General features: G+C 32.4%; 1 protein-coding gene across 8 annotated transcripts in view; it reads left to right on the top strand.

Annotated features, from left to right (window-relative positions):
* Positions 1 to 22,178, top strand: part of LOC130901637 (poly(rC)-binding protein 3) — a 58,460-nt gene that overhangs the window by 13,601 nt on the left and 22,681 nt on the right. For 2 of the 8 annotated variants that reach the window (XM_057813149.1, XM_057813144.1), the window contains exons 1-8: positions 8,012 to 8,160; positions 8,830 to 8,944; positions 12,414 to 12,470; positions 13,380 to 13,496; positions 14,564 to 14,821; positions 14,883 to 15,005; positions 21,011 to 21,104; positions 21,261 to 21,537. In XM_057813149.1, coding sequence (XP_057669132.1) covers positions 8,864 to 8,944; positions 12,414 to 12,470; positions 13,380 to 13,496; positions 14,564 to 14,821; positions 14,883 to 15,005; positions 21,011 to 21,104; positions 21,261 to 21,537 — 1,007 coding nt within the window. In that variant the 5' untranslated portion in view covers positions 8,012 to 8,160; positions 8,830 to 8,863. Of the gene's footprint in view, positions 1 to 8,011; positions 8,161 to 8,829; positions 8,945 to 12,413; positions 12,471 to 13,379; positions 13,497 to 14,563; positions 14,822 to 14,882; positions 15,192 to 21,010; positions 21,105 to 21,260; positions 21,538 to 22,178 lie in introns of those variants that run through there. The other 6 variants (XM_057813147.1, XM_057813143.1, XM_057813150.1 and 3 more) reach the window with 4 other exon arrangements.

Genomic DNA, 22,178 nt, shown 5'->3' with positions numbered 1-22,178 from the left:
ACAACAAAAATTTTATCTAAAAAAAAAAGAAACTAATCTGTGTTATCCATCTTGTGTTCTTTGTCTTCTGTCATCCATCTTGTATTCTCTATCATCTGTCAACCAACTTGTTTTCTGTGTCATCTGTCATCCACCTTGTGTTCTCTATCATCTGTCATCCATCTCGTGTTCTGTCATCTGTCATCCATCCTGTACTATCTTTCTTTTTCATCATTTTAGGCATCATTTGTTTATTTATTGGCAAACGCTGCTAATTTTACTAATTTTGTGAGATAAAAGTAAAACATACTAGAGCGTGTAGTTGAGTACCGCTACTCCTAGAAGGGAAGAAATTTGGGCTAGCCAAGAGCCATGAATATCTCTCCGAATGATTGACAAGAAGTCAAATTTCGGTTTATACACTACACTGTATAATTGCACTTCAAAGGTGACATAAATTCTTGTTTTGTAGATGCGGCGTAAAAAACAAAATTAAATTATTGCGTCAATCTTCTACTACAGACTTCAAATGATTTTCGGATCAAAAAAATCTTCCACAATCCATTTGATCATTTCCTGCGTTATTTCGTCCTATCCGCAAGCTTTCCTCGTAAACAAATTTAAATATTTTCTTCATGTCAAATTTGAACTTTAAATTACTTAGAATTAGAATCAATTACTTATCTCAATTTCCTTTGTTCTAATTCCACGAAATCTTTATAATTATTCTAGAAGGCAGTGGAGAATATTCGCAATGTTTTATAGAGTAAAATTAAAATGTTTTTCCCTCTGACGTAGTTGTTTCAAATAATAGATAAAAGTTTTTGAAATGGGATAAACTACACAAATGGAATTTAGCACTATGAATATTTTTCTACAAACTAAATTTTTTGTTCTCATTTCACAATAAATTTTTTATTCTTGATTATATTATCCTTCTTAGTATGTAATTTCGAATGGTGTTGCGGGTTGAGGACTCAAAATAAAAAATTGTTTAAAATACCAACGTTTCAATCCCTTATTTGATATTAATCAGATAGTATAACGATATAAAAATGAATAGGACACACTGAATATGAGACAAACTGTATAATATTGTTACGAACAAGTTTGCGAAATAAGTCCTTATGCCGGCCCTGTAATTTTAAAATGCCGTGAATTCGCGCGGTGTCTACTTTCTATAAATTTCGGACGCGTCTTTGATGTTTCCTTTTAGAACTTTTTATTATATCAGGCGATTTATTTACAGTATTTCTTTTACATAATTCCTAGGGAAGTCTATTTCTTTATTTGTTGTGTTTTATTTTCGTTCTAGAAGTTTGTAGAATTCTATTTAGGATGTATAAGGAGTTGTGTGTAAATAAAATAAATTAGTGAAGTGATATTTGTGAGTGAATTATTATAAATAGTGTATAGTGTGTTTATAAATTGAGAAACAATGTTAATTAATTAACCTCACGAATAAAAAAATGTAAATTAATATGAAAAACATTACAATTTAAGCAAATAAGAACATTGTTGTATAAAACCTTGTTTTTCTGTGGACCTTTATTGAGGTTGCGGTTTTACTCAGCAGTTATGATTAGAGGATTGTAGATAGGTTAATTAATTCAAAGTCATAGGTTTAAGAAATGAATAAAAATAAAGAAAAAAGAAAAATTTGCTCTGGAACCTTTCAATTCTTTTATACAAAGCGATTGGAAAACTTCGTTAACCAACTGGAAATATTATAACGAGGTTCACAAATTGTTGGAGCAGGTCTCATTGCCTTCCCAAGTTTGTAAATATTCCGCGAGAGAAGGTTGATTGGTTTAGTATAAAATAGGTAAGTCAAGTTATCAGATTTTAGTTTACCTTCAAGACGATTACTTGGTTATAGAAACGTGCGTCAGACAGTGTAATTTTAAGTGTTGGTGTAGTGTTAGTGTAAACAGTGAATATCACTAACAAAAATTCCAACTCAAACTTTTTGGAATGAAAAATACGCAAAATTTTATGAAGAAATCGATTATTGTGTATCGGATGAATTTTGAAAAAGTTTTTCATTTTTATATTTTGAAACACGTCCTCTAGTGGTGAAATTGACATTCTGAAAATAATTTCTCGAAGCCAATTTTCTTATAATTTGCCATTTCTTTACTATGCTTTTTCCGATTTTATCTTTTATTCAATTATTTTGTCACAATATAAGAGAAGCTGTTTTGTGTATCAGAAATGAGTAGGTATATTGAAAATCAAATCAATACCTTCCATTCTACATACTATCAGTAGGAAATTTTTGTCAAGTATAAAACAATGTTGGTACACGTATTCGTATATATATATATATATAGGTATTGTTTTAACTTGTGTCTATCACGTTTAATTCTATTTAAATATTCTACATTAAAATCAATACACCATTCGTATGGGTATATTCTCTGCCTCGAGTTTGCCGTCATTTTACCTACATTATTGATTCGTTCATTCAATTGATGGATTATTAAGCTACCCGACTCAACTTTATTATAATTTATAATTCAATAAGCAAAACGTCAAATCTGATAAACTTCTACCAACTAACTTTTGTTATAAATACTACGTCTCGTTTTTTTTGTGAACAAAAATGAGGGAAACAATCAAGAATGTTTCATAGTATGAATTTTTGATATCAACCATACGAGGTTTGTCTAAAAAGTTTTCGCTTTAACCTATCCATAAGAGTCGGTGGCTAGATCTGGTAAATACAGTGACTAGTCGATGGTATCACCGTCCCAAATGGTCTAAACTCAATTGAATGGTCGACCAATACCATCAAGTGAACTTTCTCAATGATATATCTGGTTGTCGCGACAGCCCAAAAAATTTTTAAAGTCGTATGGTGCAGAATCTTCAATCACTATGTCTTGTTCCTCTTTTTCACATGAACAAAATTTTTGGAAGGTGCTGGAGCTACCAAGAGTCCTACAAAGGGTAATAATGATAGACTAACAAATACTAAGGCTTTTATAATCAAATTTAGATTGCGCAGATTTTAAATATTGCTTGATGGTTAGTAAATCAATTGCTAAGTCATTTTTAAGACATCCTGGTCAATATTTTCGTGTTGTTCAGACTATCTCTAGTACCCCAAACCACTATCATCATCTCACGATTACCATTTACCTAACCTAACCAAATATTTTTACCAATCAATGGCTTCTCCAACTAGCTAAAGGAGCTTGAGAATTAGTTTTTTTCCATGTGAAGGTAATTAGGGAAAGTCTTATTAAGGTGACACCACTTTTTTGTCTATTTGAGTCCTTTGAGTGTATTCTCTCTTTGCGTTGATGAATGGTGTCTTTTGGTGCTCTTTTGGCAAGCTGATGTTATCAAATGCGGTTTCTATGTTTAAGCACATCCTACCCTTTTTTTATTCATCAGAGCTTTCTTCCGTTACTCAATTCTATCAATGCAGTTCGTAAATTTGCTTTTTTGGTAAGTTTATTAACAAGAATGGAGTGGTTTCCACTTCAAAATATCTCTTCTAATATAATTATCGATAGCTTTTCCTATCGATGTGAGACTGATCGGTCTGAAGGAAGGATTTTTGATATAAAGGTTGCTTTGATCATTCCTCAAAGCTGTGGCATATCCCTCACCTCTAGACTGCTTCGACCGAGGCTAATTGAGTGTGGCATTTCTGAAGTTTCTCTGGTAACTTTGCCATAGTCTATAGCAAGAGCCGTGTTGTACTCTCACGCTCCTCGTGAAACTGCTATCCAGCTTCCTCAGTGCCATAGTTGTATTGATTTTAAGCCTTCGCGAAGTCCTGTAGGTGTAGAGTCAATATCCCTGCAATATTTTCTGAAGCTTTCTTTGCTTTTCTAATTTTATTATGATTTTCCTTCTGTAGCTCTGTCAGCCCTCGAAATATAAGATTTTAATTTGGACAAGGAAAATCATGAATGTTGCATCGCCAAGAACATTGATTATATCATTGGCATATTATTGAGATTGTGCTCATCGACTATATTCAAAAATGTAAAACAAAGTATTACGCATCATTACTTGTTAAGGTGGAGGGAGCCATCGCCATGGCTAAAATCACTCATTTAAAAAATGGTTTTGGAAAAGAATATATTGTTTTTCTGTTAAGTCAACTTCCGTATCATATTATCTGTGTTATCCATCTTGTGTTCTTTGTCATCTGTCATCTATCTTGTGTTCTGTGTCATCTGTCATCCATCTTGTGTTCTTTGTCATCTGTATCTATCTTTTGTTCTGTGTCACCTGTCATCCATCCTGTACTATCTTTCTTCATCATTTCAGCCATCATTTGTTTATTGATTGGCAAATGCCTTCTAGAAAGGATGCCACTGCCATCGCTGCTAAATTTTGTGTGATAAAAGTTGCTTCATACAAATATACTAGAGCGAGTAGCCACTCCTAGAAGAGATGAAATTTGGGCTAGCCAATACCCATGAATATCTCTACGAATCACTAATTTCAAAAATGATTTTGGAAAAAAATATCTTGTTTTTCTGTTAAGTCAACCTCCGTATCATATTATAACTTTGTCTTATGAAATTAAAATATATTTCTCCAAACGAAATTTTGTTAAAAAAAAAAATAAAATTCCGTGACTTTTTCATGTAATAATAGGTAGATTTTTACGACCAAAGTTCTAAGTGAATTATGAAGTAAATGGGAGCGACATTGCAAGTGAAAAGCATAAATATTTCAGGTAATGGAAAAGGTTCCCCATCACGTAAAAGGGATTCTAGCAGCGGGAGGAATCCCGAGTTGATGCCTGAATACTTGTCACAGCTGTCAAGGAGGAAACAACGCGAATGACGCCGTACAGGACTCCACTTCGGTCGGTATCGATTACGCCGGCTGCTTCCATGGAGAAAACAATCATTACCTGCTTCCACGTTACAATGGATGAATCCATATTTTCACTAGATATATACCGGGTGGTAACTCGAACAAACTAGACACAAGAAACAAAAATGGAGAGAATATCTACGAAATAGGACAACTGAAGACTAAGAAAATTATAAAATCGAAAGAAAAAATGTTGTTAAAGATAAGAAAAAAATGAAAGTGAAAAGTGAAAAGAGAGAAGAAAACAATGAAGGAAATCAGAAACTCTTAAAAATAAACATTGAGACAAAATGAAGAAGTTATAAACTGTTGGAAGGAATACTTTGAGGAAGTGCTGAATGTAGACCAAAAATTCCCAAAATTTTTCCCTTGTGAAGTACTTATTACTAGTTCAAGTACCCTCCTATCGTAGAGCTTCCCGAGGACAACTGGAGGTGCACCTGGATCACTTTGAGAATCACTGATTTAGACGAAGGGGGACAACTGGAAATCCACATTAAAGCACTCTAGAACTAGAGGAAAACGAACAACTGATACAAAGAGATAAAGAGCTGAAAAAGATGTACAGAAGAATGCTAATAAAAATGCCAGAACTAATACTGATTGTAGAAAAAACTAACTATTTAGACCGTAATGATTCTAAAGGCATAACATTGCTAAGCGTAGTACTGAAAGTCCCCGAGAGTATCTTAGAGGACATACTAAGAAAAATCGTCTTCTTCCTACGAAGCCGTCTCCCTACAGAGGTTGGCGATACAAATGGCTATTGTCGCACGAGAAACCGCAGCTCTGAAAATTTCTGTAGACGTCTGTCCGCGACATCTGCGCAAGTCTTTCAGCCATGAATTTTGTCTACGGTCGACCGAACGTTTTCCTTCGATCTTATCTCTCTTACCAGGCGGAGAACCTTCATCTCTAATTAAATGTTCTAGATACTGCAACTCTCTCTCCTTGATTGTAGTGAGATCTTTATGTTCACCCATTTGCTGTTCGAACGCATCAATTTTTTTTTTTTGGCCGCATCGATGGTCCAGCTTTCGAATCCGTACAGAAGATCAGGAAAGATGTAACAGCGAAGCATTTTGGTCCGGAGATCCAGGTTGAGGTTGCGGTTTACCAGAAGTGTCCTCATGTTCAAGAGTTTTCCGCGCTTGCTCAGTTCTTGATCTGATTTCAAGTTTTGGGTCGCATTGCTGATTGACGAGCGTGCCCAGGTGACACTTGTCCAATGATCTCTCCATGGAGTCTTAGGGTGGCGAGAAACGTGGAGAACCAATATTAGAAGGATCGCAAAGCGAAAATAATTACACAATATTATGTGGAAATCGGAAGGTATACCTCGGTTAGGTTAGACTAGTTTAGAAACAAGAAAAAATGGAGTCAAATTGAAGAACTACATCAAATGTGAAAAGAAAAACAACAAAGAAAGATGTGAGGGAAAATAATGATCAATCAGGAAGATTTGACAACCAAAGCAGGTTTAAGACAGAGGAGTACTGAGTCCAGTGCTAAAAAGAAATAAAAACAAAAGTGGAACAAATACGAGTAGGATACAGAACTATAGGAAATAGTTGGAATTTCTGAATGTATTTCGCTGTAATCTTAAAATATCTTTTATTTCTTCTACAAAGATATATCCAGAACGGAGACATCCTTGAAAATACGCGCTAAGTAAATTTCATGATGGAAACTTTTCAGTTCGTTACGAGATTTTCGGAAATTTTGACGTTAACACACGATATCACTCCCTCGCAGCCTTTCATTACTTCCAGCCCCCGTATCTTTCACCCTTCCATCCATCAATTTACAATCAGTATGGGTACATTCCACTTAATGATTATAATACCCTTTGTATCGTTCCACTTAAAGCCGTCGTAAGCGATCGCTTGACGTCACTGTCCTCCATGTCGTTGCGCCCATTTTGCCCATAAATTTTATCAAAACGAGACGGAAAATTAAACAATGGATTACAACAGATAATCGAAACTGTCGTTTTAGTGTAAGTGTAAGTCAAAAGTGTCATAATAAATCCACGGGAATCCATATTGAATTATATTTTACTCCAATACATAAATTGTAGTCCAAACTGCACTTTTTCATAGGTCGCCATATTGTAGGCTCACAGCGCTGAAGATATGTGTTCCAAATAAAACTCTCACTGCATTTCAAGTTAAGGTGCAATTTCATGTTGACCCTCGACGCTGGCTTAGAGCGTCAAATCAACTTACGTGATACAATTTTTGCTGTAGTGTTATCTTAAATTAATACAGCGTCAAAACTAAACATTTTTTAGCTTTGTAAACCGGGTATCTGACTTAAGAATGTAACACGTTCATTAATATTTAATCACTGATAATTTATATTTAACATACAGTTAATGTTTATAGGTTAACAGACTATTGGCAGAGGTGGTATATTTTAGTTTACTTTTCCAGCGTTTTGAAGCTTGATTCTCTTATATTTAATATATTAATTTAAAATGGCGCTCCGGTCAACATTATATCACATGACCTCATTTGACTCTTTAAAGCAGCTTCAAGCGTCAGCATGAAATTACACCTTAAGTGGAACGGGAATTGCAGCGTTGAATGGAACGTACCTCATAATGCACAAGAAGGTGCATTATGAGGTACCATTCGACTATGACTAACTAACCTTAAACGTAGATTCTACCATTAGAAAACAGATACAATTTAAAATGTCCAAAATTCAAAAACGATATTGTTTCAAAATTATTTCACCACAAACACGATGCTGGATACATTTTTAAGTAGCTGAAAAAGTTTATAATACGTATTAATTCACGTACTTTCACCTAAATTTATACAAAAAACAGATTATCACTAAAACGATAATAGAAATTACTATTTAGTATTATTTCTAATATTCCTGAACATTATTTTTTTATTAAATTTGTCTTTTATCTAATCTAATATAGCCTCTCAAGCACATAGGCCATAGATAAATTATATTTCATTTCATGAGATGAGGAAAACTATATTTATATCGCTTAATTCCATGATGTATTTGATTTTAAGACAAAAAATCTATTCTAATAGAGATGTTCATTATATGGTTTCGAATATTTTTCTGTTCATATAAAGCTGCAAACTTTGAACAACTCAATAGATGTTTCCGAACGTGCTTTATTAAAAATATCAATGGAACGCGTATCGTTAATCGAGAATAGCGTTTTGTAGCAGTCGTAATCGTATAACGTAAAACGCAAAGAGCGTCGAAGCCGCCTTGATCTTGATAATTTTACATTTGGAGTTAGGGTATATTGACGAGGAAATTAAAGTGTAATTAAGTGGCTGTGATTAAAAACAAAACGTAAGCATCATTATTATGTTTGTAAATTGTATAGATACGTATACGATATTTTATACAAGACATAAAAGCGTACATCGTAAATATTATGGTTATGTCTACAATGCTATTCTCAAGGGTTATACTTATTTCTAGCGAAATATTTTTTTTATTTATTTGGCACATTCACCGCGTATACTAAGTACAAATATTCTATTTATAGTAATATATTTTAGTTAGTATGGACAAGCAAAAACAATTTTATTTTTACCGATCTCGTTGCTTTTGTTTATGCGTAGGTAATGATCGGTAAATTGTGTAATTAACATTCAGTATGAAATATTTTGCTAATTTATTCATATAAATAACAATTAAAATAATTATTCGATGTGTCTAAACTAAAATAGCAACAATGGGTACTTGCAAAAATATTATGAAGCAATACAACTTATTTTATAAGTAATAGTTCAGTTGACTCATTTATACGTTTTTTAATTTAAAAATTTCATTATTAATAACTTGTCCCCAATAAATGTAATAGATATGAGGCAATATTGATATTAAAATAAGAAGATTGAATTTGTACCAAATAGCCACCGCGATTACCCGATTTTAATCCATTAGAATCTTTGTAAATTGGTATGAATTAGAAAATATAATTATGGAAAGATGTTTGTAAAAATTATTTTTCAGATCCACCTGTAGCTGACGTAAATATTCATTAAAAATGGACGGAAGGCTTGAACAGAAAATGATGAATGACGATTCAAACGTGCAAATCACAATCAGACTGATAATGCAAGGAAAGGTAAACAATTAATTTATCAAATTCAGTTACAAAAATATTTTTGGTTGTAATAATTATATGTGTTCAAAATATTTATTCTCATTGTTAATATCAAATTGATAGTTTCATATGAGACAGAAAATGATGAATATGATTAAAATTTCCAATTATTAGCAAAAATAAATCAATATTAGGCGTTTATAACAATTTCACACATTGAAAAATTTCAACTGTTGACATTTTGATTTTTATATTCTCACAAAGTATAAATAGTTGCTATTACAGTAAAATTGTCAGTTTTTTGTTATTTGTCAGTTATCATAGAAAAATGAAAAATAAAGTTAGAATTAATTTCAAATGTGTATTACTTGGTAGTTTAATTTTTTTTCTGTAAATTATCATTAAAACTGAGTATTTTGGAAACTATCTTCTCGTTCTACTTCCTTCTATCATCATATTTAGTTCTAACCTCTTCTATAATTCTTGATTTTTTCGTTGTTTTTGTCCGATTCACTTCATTATTTTCTTAGAAGTTTTGAAAAATGCAACCAGTATGAAAATTTTTCTGTATTTACGAGGGTTATCCATGAAATAAGGCGGAATTTGGCGAATAGCTTAGCTCATTTTCTCCAATTTTCCGCCCAGGCGAGCCCAGACGAACTTTCATTCTTGTCTTGGTAGCCGTAAAAGATGCAGTTTCAATTTCTCAAATTAGGAGCAAATTGAGCTCTGTGATTCGTTTTTTGTGGGCAAAAAAAAAATTATACTGTCTGGACAATAGTGGAAAGGCTATGGCCTCAGTATTTTGGGATGCATGTGGAATATTGTTCATCGACTATCTCCAAAATGGAGAGATAATTAATAGCAAATACCACATAGGAATGTTTGAATATAAAAATCAAGGAAAAATATGTTGAAGGGAAACCACTGATTGACCAAGACAATGCACAGATTTACAAGTCAATGGTTAAATCGAACGAATTACACTTTGAATTGCTTCCCGAGGAAATATAGTCCAGATTTGGCCCCCAGTGCTTGTATTGCTCTTACATTGATAGACAAAAACGATTTTTGACAAAAACTGTTTTTTGTATCACACGACTTAGTTTAGTATCTATAGATTTTGTTCCTATTTTTTCCTGATCCGTTATTTTATTCAATGTAGTTTTTTCTTATGTCTTTCTTAGATATTTCAATCCCAAACTCTGTACCTTATTTTACGTGGTGTGATCCATGTTTTGACTTCAAAAGTGACAATTTTTTTTAAAACTTGTTTTTTGCTTTCTTTGGTATTATTATTTCCAAAGAGTCTTCCTACTGCCCCTTTTATTTCTTCCTCAATTCTTCTATATTTGAAGAAAGGTATTTGAAGTTATTTGTTACTGTTTTTTTTTTCATTAAGATAAATGTCATTTAATTATTTTATCATTGCTTATGATAATTGTCATTTATCTTCATGTCGATGTTCTCTGCATATACATAAATTACTAGTCAATAATTCAGTTTTATTATAAAATATTTTGCTTTGTAGGAAAAAAATGATAGTCAGTATTTTTCAGTATATTCATTTATTTTAAACGTGTGCAAAATGCAGGTTTATAATTATAGACGGTAATTAATAAAAAAGATTTTAGTTTTAGTACATACCTCAACGATGATCGTGAATATCTTGGCAGTGCTCTTAGTGATTGACCCAGACTAAAATTTTACTGCAATCCCAGTGTTCGATCTATAATTATATATGTAATTGGCACTAAACAAAAGAAATTATCTGTTAATTAACCAAGATAATAAACGAATGAGTCGAGTCGATATTATATTTTTATATTCTTAATGAATTCTACATAACATCAGATGTCGAAAATATAAGAATAGAGATACTTCAATAACGTTACTAAGTTTAGAAAAAAATGTAAATATTAATAGAATCAGTAGTACGGCCAACAAACAATCAATAGATAAAAATTGACAAATCAAGTTTCTTTGTGACATTAAAGATTTATTTTTATAAAAAGTACAAAAATCACTAACATGTTATGGTTTTCGTGAATTTTGGCTTCTGGTTGGGCCCCTTTTAAGTCTCCATCGGTAATCAGCTAGCATTTGTGGACTTTTTACCTTTAATAGCCTTTTTTTTATAAAGCAAATCTCTCCCCTTGTTCGTCATTAACAACACTCAAATTTTCGGGGAAGAAATAGAATGAGACTGCAGGATATATTGCATCCCAAAGTTTTGTATGAAATTAGAAGCTCATTGATTAAGTCTTTGTATCTCTTATATTTTATCTGAATCTCCTATAACAAAAATATACGTTACTTGTTCCCTCTGGCGTTTTTTTTTACCAATATTTATAGAAATTCTTCTTATAAATAACTGAGCTCATGAGTACCTTGACGAGATTCAAATTTTCGTCCCCTCGCAGTCCAGATTTAGATCCGTTCGAAAATTTTATTCTAAAGAACCACTCGATATATTTTATTTAATTGATAAGCTGAATTTGTAGCATTATCATAATTTGGTTAATGAATCAAAAATGGATATAATAACATAACTAATTAAATCGATTATGTATTTGTAAATTCGTTCTGTTGGTATATGAACCATTATTTGAAACTAACATAAACCCAAAGCCATACATATTATTTTAATGAGATTTACTTTAAAACCTTTTACTGGTAATAACACGATCCCATACTAATATCCATATTTTTATTACTTGTAAGAGTAAAAAAAAGACTAATTCAATATTACGAGGGTTATCTGAGAAGTTTTCGTCTAACAGACTAAAGATATTGGAATAAAAATTTATTGATTTCTATTCCAACATGTTCTACCATAATAAAAAAAAATTTTAAAAACATGTGGTTAAATTTCAAGTGACAGAAACAATATGGCCGGTTTCCTAGTTTCTGATTCAATTTGCAATAAGCAAACTTTGAACTCAAATTTCTTTAGATTTTGATCAATAGCGCATTTAAAGAAGGGTATATATCGTGTTTCGCAACATTTTGTAAAGTCAACATTTTTCCCAGGGATCTTTTTAGCTCTTTCGAATAATAGTTGCCGCCTGTCCTCGAAATTCGTCTGATGAAAATCATTTATGGTTAGGTCACATAAAAACTTAGGGTCTAAAATGGTCGGAAATTTATCAAACAACTCTCGTAAAAGTGAATGTAAAACGACTTTCAGTGAGGTATTACAATCAGAGACACATTACAAATGTGAGTGTCAAGCGTTTAGAAATAGATATAATTATTTATGTATTGCCGTCTTTGTCTAGATATATATATATATATATATATATATATATATATATATATATATATATAATATATATATATATATATATATATATATATATATATATATATATATATATATATATATATAGAGAGAGAGAGAGAGAGAGAGAGAAATAAATTATTGTCTTCTCATTGTTCATTGGTTCATTGGCAAGACTCCTCTTAAATTCCAACTTGTTTTTTCCAGGAGGTTGGAAGCATTATTGGCAAAAAAGGTGAAATTGTGAATAGATTTCGGCATGAAGTAAGTAGATTTTATCAAACTATTAAATAAAAAAATGCTGATTACTGTAGATAGGACTTTAAAGAAGGATACCAGACTAGGACTATCCGCTATTCTTTACATGCTTTCGGGATAACTTGCTATCAACTTTAAATTGCGACGATATTTCCAAGAATAGTCATTTTGATATTTCTTTTACGGAAAGTATCGCTTCTAGGATAGTACCTGGTAAATATTTAAGAGATCGAAACGTCTGACAACTGTGAAGGTCCTCTTTGGTAGTAAAATGAAACTCAATGAAAATGTATCTGGGGAGAGCTGTAGGTCAGTGAAGATCCGTTCGAATATAAGATGAACCTACAGTGGACTTGATGTTTAACCACAACCAATTCCATTGAGGATTCCACTATAGAGATCGGCAGGCTATAGTGGAACCGACTACAACCAATTCCATTGACGATTTGAGTAAAGAAGTTGGCAGGCTACACACCTGAAGATGAAGCAACAGTGGAATTGATTACAAGAAATGCCATTGAGGATTCGAGTAGAGAAGTTGGTAGGTTACACACCTTTGAAGATGAGACTACAGTGAAATTGACTACAAGCAATTCCATTGAGGATTTGACTAGAAAAGTTGACAGGTTCCACATTGAATAAAATCGCCTACTTTTCAGTGGTGTGCAGTTATTTCTGGAGGAATTATTTAGATGAGGAAGACGCTTCTTTTCATTTGGCCTTTGCCTATATGACTACCTATCCATTGAATATTATGAAGCTCAAGATAGAAAGGAAAGGAAGTCAATGGATAAATTTTGAAATAAAGTTACAATTTGAAGTAGAAACTGTAAAATATCTGCTCGTTTCACTATGGCATGAAATTTTCTTCTGTTTTTTTTTTGTTTATTCCTACAAGTATTTTTAATTTTTCAGAGTGGTGCAAAAATTAATATATCAGACGGATCGTGCCCCGAAAGAATCGTTACCGTAATAGGATCAACGAGTGCGATATACAAGGCGTTCACATTGATATGCAAAAAATTTGAGGAAGTATGTTTTTTTTTAATTTCCATAACGTTTAATTGCATTTATCAATATTGGTATTTCATTTATTATTCTGCTGCAAAGTGTTTTACTCCTTGTATCATTTTATATAGTTTACATGATGAAATTATCTTGATCTTGGTCTCTTGACCTAAAATCAAGACAATTCATCATGAAACAAAATTTATTTTATCGAATACATTATTTTGATGTAATTTACTTACAAAAGCGGCTCAAAAAAACCAGTCAATTGCTAAGAAGAAAAAAGACAATTTAGAGTGTCTGTAGTGGAGGAAATAGTAACTTTATGTGGCATGTGAAGATTTCTTCATCCAGACATCAAACTACTGCAAAACTTTATTCTCAAGGGCTGCTATTGACAATAACGAGCGAATCACTTCCAGCCGAACAATTGGACTGAAGATGTCGGCATAATCAATACCTTTTACAATCAGTCTTGCAGGATACTTGTCAATACTATCTTCAGGATTACGCTTGATACTTTAGACCCACTTATTATTGTTTCCCCGACGAAGTTCGCATCTTTTTGGATTTGAATTTGATTCCAGTATCCCATTAGCTGCTACTTTCAGACTGAATAACTTCATTAAAAGTCTTCGGCTCATCTTCTGTAACAATAACTTCAGCAAAGTGAAAAGTCACTTTCTACCTTTGGAGTCGTCCAAATCGTCACTTGGCTCATCACTGGAATCATCTAATTTTAGGTCTAAAGGGCCAGGCTTATGCGGCTTAGCCGTAATATGACGAGTTTCGTTTTCCTTGTAAGACCAAACTAGTTTAAACACCTGGGAAGATGTTTAGAAACAGAATGGAGCTGCTCCATTTGGTCCTTCTGCTTTTTTTGAAGTTATCTTCTACTCTATTGACCATTGGTGGTTGTTCTTCTGCGTATACTTCGAATGGCTTTGCAAAGATCAAAGATTTATTACATATATGAATAAATTATAAAAAAGTTTTTTGATAGTTTGGTTTTAATGAAAATAATTTATGCCATACTTGAATCTTATTTATTAAGAAGTTGAAGAAATTTTTATCGGTAATCTAATTTGTAGTTTCAAGAAATTAACAGTGGAAGTAGTTCAGTACCGCGTCCTCCGATTACTCTACGTCTGGTCGTACCGGCTAGTCAGTGCGGATCGTTAATCGGTAAAGCCGGATCTAAAATAAAAGAAATCAGAGAAGTTACCGGGGCGTCTATACAAGTTGCATCAGAAATGTTACCAAATTCGACCGAAAGGGCAGTTACGATTTCTGGTACTGGAGAAGCGATCACTCAATGCATTTATCATATTTGTAACGTTATGCTAGAGGTTAGTTAGTACGGATCGTATCAAATATCGAAATAGTTTTTTAATAAAAATTTTGTTTCAGTCCCCTCCCAAAGGAGCGACCATCCCTTTCCGCCCTAAACCCCAAATAGGTGGTCCCGTAATCCTCGCCGGTGGTCAGGCCTACACTATCCAAGGCAACTACGCCGTTCCCGCCCATTCAGACGTAAGTAGCTCTATAGTAACGCCACCTCTATTCGCTCCCGCTCATCATCCCACCCATCATCGACCTTTGTCTCTATGCCATCCTCTAACGGCGGCGGTCGCCCCAGCGCAGCTCGTAGCTGCTTACGAACCGCTCAAGAACGGACATTTGCAGGCCGCCATTCCGCCCGCGCATCTTTTGACAGATGTAAGTTAATCGTATTGGTACTTCCCCTGTGTCTCTATTTCTCTTTCCTTTCATATTTGTTGTAGATCACGGAAAACCCGCTGTCGAAATAAATTTGTGTTTACCTCCCCTTTCGCACTTAACCGTCATTATTTCGCCAACAAAGGTTCGATTTTTTTTTGTCACGGAATCGTATAAACTAATTAAAAAGTATTTTTTCTTATAATTAATCGATACAGAACCAGGAACATCGGTAGTAACCTTGGAAATAAAAGTTTTGTCATACATAGCTGTAGTTCTACATGCTGATGAGGCTCAACTGGTCATAACAAAATGACTATGGTGGATAAGGAAGTTTCCTCTTGAATAGTAGTAATCACACAACAGTCTTAGAAGTCATAAATGGTATTAGTGAGGCTCAATCAACACTTGCATTGGCAGTATCTGAGAAATGAGTGCTTGCAAGACTAGATTTCGGATATAAAATAATCAGAAAAAGTCGTTTCCACTTTAGTTTTACTGTTTTTTATATATATCATTTAGTGGTAGCCACTTTTGACTCTGGAGCTTTGTTTTGGGGATAGTACTACCATAACCTCTATTGATGAACTGACATCTTTCTGGAAGGTAAACGCAGCGACAGGGTGCAAAAACTAATTGGATTATCGAAAACCCAATTACCACCAAAGAAATCATCGAATTTTTCCTTTTTCATTGAGTACGATGGTCATTTTTTTTTCAATCCCTGATTGGTCTTAAAGAATATCATCATGACATCATTTTTTTGTGTTTCATGTCAGTTTGAAAGCACCGCTCTCCTAGCGACTACTTCAGTTCAAGAGCAAGATAAATATCACTCGATGCTAGGTAGGAACTATATGGTGGAGTCAGAAGGGCATTGTAGTGGATCAGAACAATTTTATTAGACTTGATTCTGGAACGCTACAAGCAACCCAATAACCTAGCTGACTTAATTACGTTAAAGCTAATCCTGATTCTCAACATAAGGGACTCTGGACGTAATGGAATAGCTGAAGATCTGGTCAATATTGGAGCCACTCACCAGACTTTCTGGTGGAAATCCCCTACTTGTATATTGAGTATCTTAAGCAAGTGATTGAGGACACATTCTTCCTCTGTTATGTTATGCAGACTGTGCTAGTGGCTGCAATCATTGCAGCTTAGCTTCAGTTGCACCAGCTGATTCCGGAATGCTATAAGGAGCTAGATGACAAATAAGCGTTAAAGCTAGACATATTCTTCTCCCAGAAAGGTTTAGATCTGTTGCACCAGCTGATTACAAAATACTGCAAGGCACTCAGTGAGTTGGCTGGTGAAAGGGGGTTAGAGCTGTTTGTGGCATCTGAATATGGGGAAATCGAACATGAAGATAATCAACAACTGATAGAATTCAAATTTGCAATGGGAATCTTTTTCTAGTGGATTGAGGGAATATCTTGAACTATACGAAAAGGAGAACTGCTGCAGTTATTTAGCTGCAAACCATAGTTAAGTAGATGGGAGGCAAAAGCTAGTACATCTAATTACAGGGTAAATGGAAGTAGATACAACATAACTAGGGATTGGCAAACCGAACTGGAGTTTCTATGGAATAGAATACACATCCTCTGTGACTGTCAAGCTTCATTAACACAAATATTTGATTTCCAATATTATTTAAACCTATTTTCCTGGATGTAATGTTTACTGTTATACATTAGCTGTAATTGAAGTATTATGTCAAATATTTTTGTTTTAATAGTCATTTCCTTTCAAAAAATTTCCTGTATCCGTATTACTATTTCATCGTCTATTTATCTACCTAATTAAGTGTCTATATTTCATATTGTGATACATTCAGTCTCTGAAGATGACAATTAGATTTCCGAAACGTGTGGTGATATGAGTTGATCAAATTGAATATGGTAAAGGGGATGTTGTTGTAAAAAATGAATATTCGAATGAAGTTGGAGGCAAATAGTTTTTCGTTCATTTGATAAAAAAATGTCACCTTTGTAATCCTATGACGTCATTTACACCTGTTTCTTCATAGTTCAGTTCATAAGTTGGAAACGGTGAAAAATAGAAATTGAATTCATTAAGTATGACATTGAAAATAATCTACTGAAACTGGTTTTTGAGCTCACAAAAAATGCGAGCTATACAAAATGTATTTAGATTTTTTTTGGTTTGTTTGTTTTGAATTTGGAATAGTTTTACATAAAATCCCAACTGTTGATCTTTTTCATTGAAAATTTTCTATATGAATTTTTGAATCCTTATTTGTTAATTTTTTTCACTAAATATTCGGATCTTTTTAAATATTTGCTTTATACTTTTCACAGTATTCTATGTTATGAAAAACGTTTCAATGCATTCCAGATGAAAATGAGTTATCACATACAGCACTATATATTTTTCACCATTTCCGATTTGTTAACAAGACTATTATCCAATTAGGAGCATGCAATTACTATGTTACCTCCTCTGTTTGTCGTACTCAACATGTAACAATAATTTACATTCGAACAACAAATATTAAATATAATTTTTTCAGTGTTCTAAATTTTTTTTCGGAAAACAAAAAAGTTTGATCCAAATCATTTTCATTTGATTTCTTCGGTGATTGTTGTTTTATGATGTTTTCTGTAGAAATATCTTCGATTATAGTCAAGCTTTTGTCAGATTTGGCAAAAATCAAGGAGCCACAACTTAGAGGAAGATTCATTTATTCATTATTACAATTTTTTATACTTTCTTTGGTACCACAACTTCCTCTTCATTTGTCATTAACATTCTTCCTCGATTGCAGTCAAGCTTTTTTACAGTAACATTCCCAAATGTTTTGACAGATTCAGAAATAGTTTTTGGTTTATAGTTCTAAACGTTTCCTATAAAATATGTTTTTATTTACCCTTCAATCAATTTTTTGACAGATTTGGCGAAATTCAAGAAATCATTTTGGATTATTTGGCAGATTATAGAGAAAGTTTTTGAAGGGAGCAGATTCTTTTTTATTATTTTATAACGTTTCTTATAAAAATTGTTTTTTATACTTACTAGTCAACTTTTTGTCAGATTTGGCAAAAAATCGAGAACGCCTTTTAAATTTTTGAGGGGTTATTATTATTATTTTTTATACTCTCTTCGTACCACGGCTTCCTCTTCATTTGTCATTAACTCTTCGATGAAACAATCTTCCTCGATTGCAGTCAAGCTTTTGTTTGGCAACAACACTAGCAACGCCCTTAAATTTGTTCATATTTCATAGACATAGTTCTTGGATTATAGTCAATCACTCAAGAAACTTTTCCAAATTTTTTTTCAGATAGAGTTTTTGGAGGCTAGTGATTCTTCATTTCCAACGTTTTCTGTACAATTTTTTTTATAATTGCCACATTTACCTCTTTCATTTATTATTAAACAATTGTAACGTTTTCACTGCTCACAGCCTGCGTTACTTTTGTTGTCATAAATGAGTAGCTTTATTCCTAAAGATATCTCAACCTATTTCTTTACCTTTCTCAGTTTAGGTTAATAAATTGAGTGGCGCCCCATTTGGGAATTTGAAAGCATACAAAATTTTTTGTACATTTTAAACACAACAAAATCTTGCAACGAACCCTAACAGCACACATTAACATGATGAGCTTAGTCGGAGCCCAAAATGACATTTTAGGTTACGCAATAAAGGAAAGTGCTTTCTGGTTATGGTCAAGTTTGAAGATCAGTCAAAAATTAAGAAGAGTTTGTCAACTTTTTGGCAAATTGTAGTAAGAGTTTTTGAAGGGTTGAGATTCTTTATTATTATTCTATAAGGTTCCCTAAACAAATTTATTTTGTACTTTTTAATCAATTTTTTCTCAGATTTGGCAAATATCAAGAAACATATTTCAATTTTCTGTTAGATGGAGTTTATGGAGACTTGTGATATTTAATTATTTTCCAACGTTTTCTGTACAAATTATTTTTCATGCTTCCTCATTGCCACTCTTCCATTCGTTATTAAACAATAAAACAAAGTGTGTCCTGGTTGTGGTCATGTTTCTTTTACAGATCTAACAAAAATTGAAAAATGTCTGCCAAATTTTTGAAAAATTATATAAATAATTTTTAAAGGGTTGAGACTTTTTATTTAAATCTATAACGTTTCTTATGCAAATCTCTGATCAAGTTTTTGTCAAATTTGGCAAAAATCAAGAAACATCTAACTTTTTGTATTTTTTGGCAGATAGAGTTTTTGAATCTGTCCATTTTCTATATTTTCTATTTCACCGGTTTCTGTGCAATTATTTTTTCATACTTCATGCCACAATAACTTCTTTCATTCATTATTAAACTATAGAGGAAAGTGTTTGATTGGGGCTGATTTTTTTTAAATATCAAGACTTCACTACATTTCAATCCTATACAAAAAAAAAAAAAAATAGTTGCACGTTGGGTATTGTAACCATATTTATAAAACTGTCTAGTAGATCTAGTACCTAGATCTAGTTTTCATGCTACCTAAACACTTTTAAAAATTTTTGCATGGTTCGCTTACACATAGAAAACTATTTAGAATTAACCTAAAATTTTGGAATGGAATTTCGAAAATGTAGTCAAAAGTTCCTTTCAGATCTTTTATATGAGAAGGGGAATACCATATATGATTAATGTCACGTTATCCATACTGTTATTTTACGAGAATTTTAGGGGATGCTATTTTATATTTACGAGGTATGATCAAAAAATAATTATTTAAACTGTATCTATAAGTATATTGTCTTCAAGTGTGGAATCAAGCTTAAATCCATTATCAGTCCTCTAGACAAATCGTGCTTGTTGTGAAAGAAGGATCTTCAACCACACATTAACATAATTTTTTTAAATTGTGAAATAAGTGCCGTAGAAGTTAACAAAATGATAAAATCTTCCTTGGTAACGATGTAGTAACTTCGAAGACTCTTTATAAGTAGTTCGAGCGGTTTGAAAGATCCAGATTTAGCACAATTCGATTTTTTTTTCGAAAAAACTACTAAGAAGTTTTCACACTATTACTTACAAGGAAAATAGAAAAGCATCAATTTTACTTTATTTTTAATAAAATAATTCACTGAATTTTTTTGATTCTACCTCGTAAAAGAAATATATAATTATCAATATTAGCTTATATTCCATGTTGAACATAACCAGGCCGGATTTGTATTACTACTGGTTAAGGGGGTATTTTAGTCTAGAAGTCTAAATTTTATGCATTTTTGAAACTAATGTAAAAAAATGAAAATCATTTTTACTATCCATTTTTTATATATTTATTGACTTTTTAAGAATATAAAAAAAGTAGTAAAAAAATCAGAATTTCAATAAATTACAGGCCAATAAAATGGGGGCTACAAAATAAACGGTGCACCCTCGTTGACATGATTCCCACCCTCGTAGTGATCTGGAACAAAAAAATTTGGAAAATTTTTAATCTGTAATGTTATCGCATTGATCTTAGCCAAACATTTCCAAAAACCTTTTCGAATTTTTTTTAAAATACTCTAAATTGAACTTTTTTAAAAAGCCAAGGCAGACGTGATCTACTCTATCTCTAGAAATAATTTTCAAAAATCCGCTTAAGATATTCTTAAAGGTTTGAGCTTTGAAAATATGCAAAAAATCGTTTTTCAAATTTCTAAACCAAAATACCTCCTAGAAATATCTAGACATAACCTAAAGGAAATGTCTGGATTATCCTTTATTTTAGATTTATTAAACTTTTTGTCATATTTTGACTGTCATAATCGACATATTGATTCAAATTTTCGCATTTTCCATACATAATGCCCTGTTTATATTCATATTTATCATTTCAGCTGGCGAGTTTAGGTAAAAATCCTCTTGCAGGATTAGCAGCATTAGGATTAGGTGGTTTGGCTCCGTCAGCCGCAGGAGGATTAAATCCAGCAGGTATTTTCAAAAAAAAAAAAAAAAATGAAAACGTTAACCGATAAAATTGAATTCCATAATAAAAATTTACAAATTTTTTTTTCAATTAATTTGCCCTTAAATTAATAAAACTCTATATTTCTCTCCGGGTTATAGTTTTCGCAATAATATTTTTAGCTTTGGCAGCATTGGCGGGATCTCAATTAAGGACGACGAATGCGAGGAACCAACAGAACTCTAATCAACAAACGCATGAAATGACAGTACCTAATGAACTAATTGGTTGCGTTATTGGTAAAGGGGGTACTAAAATAGCGGAAATTCGACAAATTTCCGGCGCTATGATTCGCATATCGAATTGCGACGATAGAGAAACTGGTACATCAGAACGAACAATCACGATATCCGGAAATCCTGATGCGGTAGCATTGGCACAATATCTCATCAATATGAGGTACGTATATTTTTTTATTTTTTTTTTTTTTTCAGAAAAATCATTTTATCAAAAACAAAAGAAATTCATGTTTTTTTTATTATATCTTTAAAAATTTTGCTTTTTTTTCGTTCACCCTGTACAATTCACTAGTTCCATCAAATTGAAACCAAAAATTAACTTATTCTTTTATTTTAGAACGCACTGTATATTTTATTTATAATAATAATAAACTATTGGAATTAAGACTAATTTTCTTTTTTTGAAAATTCTTCCGTATTTTCCTGGCTTAGAATCATAATTAAACACGCTAATTTGGCGCTTTCGAAATCGTAGAATCCATTTATCGAGGTCTTAGATCTCTTAGTACTTCCCCTTTTACCACTAATTGGTTTAGTTGACCTCCGGTCTTGCACTAGATTTATGAATTACAACATTATTATTACAACAATTAGGAACATAATAGAAAATTATGATTTTTCCTAGTTATTGGACAACCTAAGCTAAAGTAAAGCTAAATTTAATCTGACTTGTTCCCATCAAGGTAAGCTTAATTGTATCGGAACCAAATTAAATTCAACCTAATCGGATCTAATGTGAACTTAAGCTTATTGAAACTTCAGTAAACCAAACCTAATCGAAGCTAGAGTATAATTTCATCG

Source organism: Diorhabda carinulata, chromosome X (genome assembly GCF_026250575.1).
Source record: "Diorhabda carinulata isolate Delta chromosome X, icDioCari1.1, whole genome shotgun sequence".
Taxonomy (NCBI): domain Eukaryota; kingdom Metazoa; phylum Arthropoda; class Insecta; order Coleoptera; family Chrysomelidae; genus Diorhabda; species Diorhabda carinulata.
The sequence above is the reverse complement of the archived record's forward strand: the minus strand, read 5'-3'. Positions and strand labels throughout refer to the sequence as shown.